We start from the raw sequence: 5,386 nt of genomic DNA on the forward strand, positions 1-5,386 counted from the left end.
TTCCGTCGGTAGGTTCCGTGTAGTGGGGTTTTGTTCAGATAGCAGCCGATAAGACAGCTAACGATTAGCGGGCCTCAGATGAGCGTTCAGGTAACGTCGGGACGGAGGTGCCGGTTGGATAAATCCCTCGGGCAGATAACGTCGGCAGTCAGTCGCGGCAGTCAGTCGTGAAGGCCCGGTGGGGTTCCGTATCTGCAGCAGCAACAAAAGAAACGGGTCCGGATGGTGATGGAACTCCTTGAGTTTGCTCCGGGGTCGACGTAAGCCAATAGTCACGCGGTATGCAGCTAGCTAGCTGCGAAATCAAGGTGCAAGTGTCCAGAGCCTGCGGTTGGAATCCGGGGAAACTGAGAGAAAAAAAGTCCCGGAATGCTCCGGTCCGAGTCGCGTTGCACAAAAGTGCCGGTAGATTATCGAGCTAAAGGAATAGCTGATGACCGCAAAACGTGGGCAGCTGAAACACCAAACGCTAGCCAGCAAACCGGCTAATTTCGGGGCAGCTACAGATTAGCTTCTGGCTAGCTATCGGAGTAGCTTCTGGTTAGCTTTCAGGCTAGCTTCTGAATTAGCCCCTGGCTCACTTCCACGATGGATTTTCAGATTGAGTTAAATAATACTTTTTGTAATTGGTGAAGCGGGTTGCAGGAAAGCTTTTGCAGGAAAGCTTTTGTAGTTGAGTTCTTGGATAATAAAATAAATAAAAAAGATATGCGAAGAAAAGGTGTAAATATATATATATACAGGACACGACACGACAATACGGAAAAAGACGTCTGAACTGCTAAGCCACCTTGGATGATTGATATACTGAACAAATATATAAACGCAACATGCAACAATTTAAGATTTTAATGAGCTACAGTTCATATAAGGAAACCTGTTGTGTTAATATTTTTTATCAGCGTAGTTCAAAAAATTAAAATGTCTAACATGTACCAGTACTTGCATTTTTGATGAAGTGTGTTTCTAGACATCCCAAGGGGTAAAATGTGTGATGTTGATATAAGGGAAAACACTTAAGTACATATGACATCACAATAACTATCTGATGTCATAAGTACTGACCCTTGTACACAGATCTTGTACACAGTATGTCAGCAGCATACCACCCTGCATACCACTGCTGGCTTGCTTCTGAAGCTAAGCAGGGTTGGTCCTGGTCAGTCCCTGGATGGGAGACCAGATGCTGCTGGAAGTGGTGTTGGAGGGCCAGTAGGAGGCACTCTTTCCTCTAGTCTAAAAAATATCCCAATGCCCCAGAGCAGTGATTGGGGACACTGCCCTGTGTAGGGTGCCGTCTTTCGGATGGGACATTAAGCGGGTGTCCTGACTCTCTGAGGTCATTAAAGATCCCATGGCACTTATCGTAAGAGTAGGGGTGTTAACCCCGGTGTCCTGGCTAAATTCCCAATCTGGCCCTCAAACCATCATGGTCACCTAATAATCCCCAGTTTACAATTGGCTCATTCATCCCCCTCCTCTCCCCTGTAACTATTCCCCAGGTCGTTGCTGCAAATGAGAACGTGTTCTCAGTCAACTTACCTGGTAAAATAACGGTAAAATAAAAAATAAATAAAAAATCTCAGTACTTGTGTAAATAAAACAATGAGGAATCAGATTTACTGAAACGCATTTATTAAATCAATTCCATTTTTCACAGTTGAATAAATATTTATTTAGTTCTACAATTTAAACAAAATAGCAGGTGCTGAGCAGTGAGGAAAAGGCATGGAAGTCTTTCAGTCCTTTTCCAGGGCAGACCTACCTCCTGGTGGGCATGTCCTGCCCACTGCCCTGTCCATGAGTCTGTAGATAGCCATCATATAGCTCCCTGAGGTGCAGGATCAGCTCCTCTGTGTTCTGGCCTGTGAGGGCAGACACAGGGATCACCCTGTGGGCCACGTGGCCCCGGAGGGCCTCAAGGTTTCCCCGAGCCCCAGGCAGGTCCATTTTGTTGGCTACAATAGCGTGGGGCCGGTGGGTGAGGCCGGGCTCGTACTGGTCCAGCTCATAGCGCAGTTGTTGGAGCTGGGTCCAGGGTTCTGGGGAGGACAGGTCCAGGACAAAGAGAAGGAAGCGACAGCGCTCAATGTGGCGCAGGAAGGAGATCCCAAGGCCTCGGTTCAGATGGGCCCCACAGATGATACCAGGAATGTCAGCCACTAGACAGAGGGGACAATAAACTACAACACCAACCTTCGTGCCCAACATAATATACAACACGAAGATCAAAAACTCCTTTACCTGCCACTTGCTCATGGTCCCTGTAGTTGACAATACCCACATGGGGGTTAAGGGTGGTAAAGGGGTAGGCAGCCACAGCAGGCCTGGCATTGGAAATGGCCCTTAGAAGGGAAGACTTCCCTGCATTGGGAAACCCAACCTGGAGTGGAAGACACACACCAACAGGTAAATCAAGAAAATGTTACACATTTTTGGGGGATAGAGTGCATACCATTTATATTTCTACAATATTATTTTAACAAGCCCACTTTTAATAAGATAGGCCTAGTCGGTGGAGTGAGTCCCTCTTCCGTGTCTCACCAGTCCGGCGTGGGCCATGGTGCGCAGCTCCAGCTGGAGGACCCTGTCCTGTCCCCTCTCTCCCAGGGTGGCCGTCATGGGGGCGCGGTTCTCATTGGACAGGAAGAAGCGGTTTCCCTTTCCCCCCGCCCCTCCAAACACAGCCACGTACTCCTGGTTGTGCTGGGAGAGGTCTGCCACCGTCTTTCCTTGCTCCTTCACCACCGTGCCCACTGGCACCTGCACCATCCCAAAACACCAAACATTCAGTTACACTATTTTACAGTCAGCATTTTAGTATCTGGTATTTGTGGCAATTACATGGCTAAACATTATTTTTTTATTTTTTTAAATGTTCATATAAAAAAGAGCCCCTAATTTAAAGCAACACCCCAGCTGTAGTCATGGGAACTAACTCACAGCGATGTAGGTTGTGCTGGCATTGCGTCCGTAGCAGTTCTTACTGCCTCCTGAATCGCCATCGTCTCCTTTGTAAACGGGGGCGACCTGCGCCAGGGATTTCACCTGCAGGTCGACTGGAGGCATGCAAATCACAGATATTCGGAAACAGGACTTGAAGTACGCATACGAAAACTGTCTCCAATGCCCTGGTTAAAATATCCCTACAAATTAAAAATGTTCATCGGCCTGATTATATCCTTGTGTGAAATTGTAAGCCTATTGTGGATCTCCTGATGATCAAAACATTGATCTGAATAGCTAAACGAGAGCAACTCAGAAGGCCAACACATTGTAACCAGATTATAAACGATGTATAAACAGTTCTGTTTGGGAATAGTGCAACACTTGAGAGTGTGACGTGTCTCCGACACACCTTTGATGATGATGTTCCCACCATCTCCTCCATTCCCTCCATCTGGTCCACCCCACTCTTTCCGGGGCTCACTGTGGAAGGTGCAGGCCCCTTTTCCACCTGCTCCTGCCAGTAGCTTTACATTGCGGTTGTCCACAAAGTGGCGAGTCTGAGCAACAGAGAGAGACCCAGAGTGAACATTAACATAAGCTTAGTTAACTAGCCACCTGCAGTCTATATACAAGTCATTGGTCTAAACTCATATCACACTGGACTGGCATAGCCCCAATGTTTCATCTTAACTCATAGTGTCATCAATATTTACTTATCCATGTTTGAGTGCATGATAGAGCAGAAGACCAAGAAAACAAGCAAACAAACTAGCTAACTTGGGTATTACAAATATAAACAAACCAATGTGTGCTTGGCTAGTGTGATGAGGACAGAGGATATGAGATAGCTATCTGCCTAGTTTATCATGACATACCAGTTTCTTTTCTGAAAGTTCTTTCTTTTTAGAAATTCGAGGCTTGGCGCACCATGCACAGGACGTGCTGACATTCATGATTCCAGTTGTTTTCCTCTGTGTTGCCAAGTTGCTTTTTAGACCTAGCAACAAGCTGCTATTGAACTCGTGCCTAACGCAAACTTGTGCAAATAGTCGACTTATCTCTTGGACAAACCATCTTCGGCTTTGAAATTTGGTCAATGTAGTTAACATTGCAAAATAATCAAATGTAATCTCAGAGCATAGATCGTAGTTATTTCGTAGTGAGACAGCCAGTGTCGCCCTGACCTCGTTTCGTTAAAGCAGGGATTCCCAAACTCTGTCCTGGACACCGTTTGGGTTTTTGCCCTAGCACTACAAAGCTGATTCAAATAACCAACTCATCTTCAATCTTTGATTATTTGAATCAGCTGTGATGAGCTAGGGCAAAAACCAAAACGTGCACCCAGGAAACCATGCGTTAGATCAGCTGTAGCCTGCAGGCTAAAGTTAGCTACTATTGCTAGTTAGCGAAGTCACCGTCAATAAACCGACTAGCTAATTGAATCGATAACAAATGACAACAATAATCTAGCTATAGTTTACACATAACATCGCAATCCGCAACTCTAAGTAAAATGTAGCTTTTAGATCAAATGAGCTAAACGGTATCTATTTTGAATGTCAACTTCAACGACACCTACCTACGGGAACTACGGAGGGTCAAAAAGCACAGGAAATCACAGCAATGGTCGACACATTGTTTCTTCATAAATTATACAATACGGATACAAAACCAGCGGAAAGTCGATTTATTTTACATATTAAAACAGTAAAATAAATCGAAGATGAACAAGTAACTAAACATTCATATTTTGTTATACACTGCTCAAAAAAATAAAGGGAACACTAAAATAACACATCCTAGATCTGAATGAATGAACTATTCTTATTAAATACTTTTTTGTTTAAATAGTTGAATGTGCTGACAACAAAATCACACAAAAATTATCAATGGAAATAAATTTATCAACCCATGGAGGTCTGGATTTGGAGTCACACTCAAAATTAAAGTGGAAAACCACACTACAGGCTGATCCAACTTTGATGTAATGTCCTTAAAACAAGTCAAAATGAGGCTCAGTAGTGTGTGTGGCCTCCACGTGTCTGTATGACCTCCCTACAACGCCTGGGCATGCTCCCGATGAGGTGTCGGATGGTCTCCTGAGGGATCTCCTCCCAGACCTGGACTAAAGCATCCGCCAACTCCTGGACAGTCTGTGGTGCAACGTGGCGTTGGTGGATGGAGCAAGACATGATGTCCCAGATGTGCTCAATTGGATTCAGGTCTGGGGAACGGGCGGGCCAGTCCATAGCATCAATGCCTTCCTCTTGCAGGAACTGCTGACACACTCCAGCCACATGAGGTCTAGCATTGTCTTCCATTAGGAGGAACCCAAGGCCAACCGCACCAGCATGTGGTCTCACAAGGGGTCTGAGGATCTCATCTCGGTACCTAATGGCAGTCAGGCTACCTCTGGCGAGCCCATGGAGGGCTGTGC

General features: G+C 45.6%; 1 protein-coding gene across 1 annotated transcript; it reads right to left on the minus strand.

The window, feature by feature from the left end:
* Positions 1–1,618: 1,618 nt before the first annotated feature.
* Positions 1,619–4,562, minus strand: LOC129844845 (mitochondrial ribosome-associated GTPase 2-like). The gene is made up of 6 exons (XM_055913000.1): positions 3,825–4,562; positions 3,359–3,506; positions 2,944–3,059; positions 2,545–2,763; positions 2,245–2,383; positions 1,619–2,162 (listed from the first exon to the last, which is right to left on the minus strand). The coding sequence occupies exons 1-6, from the start codon at positions 4,056–4,058 to the stop codon at positions 1,762–1,764; spliced, it is 1,257 nt and encodes a 418-aa protein (XP_055768975.1). The 5' UTR covers positions 4,059–4,562; the 3' UTR covers positions 1,619–1,761.
* Positions 4,563–5,386: the final 824 nt, after the last annotated feature.

The sequence above is a fragment of the Salvelinus fontinalis genome, unplaced genomic scaffold (genome assembly GCF_029448725.1).
Source record: "Salvelinus fontinalis isolate EN_2023a unplaced genomic scaffold, ASM2944872v1 scaffold_0240, whole genome shotgun sequence".
NCBI lineage: Eukaryota > Metazoa > Chordata > Actinopteri > Salmoniformes > Salmonidae > Salvelinus > Salvelinus fontinalis.

Excerpts from the sequence above, each read along its gene's own strand:
- LOC129844845 (XM_055913000.1), bottom strand. The coding sequence starts at position 4,058 with ATGTTAACTACATTGACCAAATTTCAAAGCCGAAGATGGTTTGTCCAA. Across the intron at positions 3,507-3,824 it reads AACTTTCAGAAAAGAAACTG|ACTCGCCACTTTGTGGACAA; the intron begins GTATGTCATGAT and ends TCTGTTGCTCAG. Across the intron at positions 2,163-2,244 it reads GGACCATGAGCAAGTGGCAG|TGGCTGACATTCCTGGTATC; the intron begins GTAAAGGAGTTT and ends CCCTCTGTCTAG.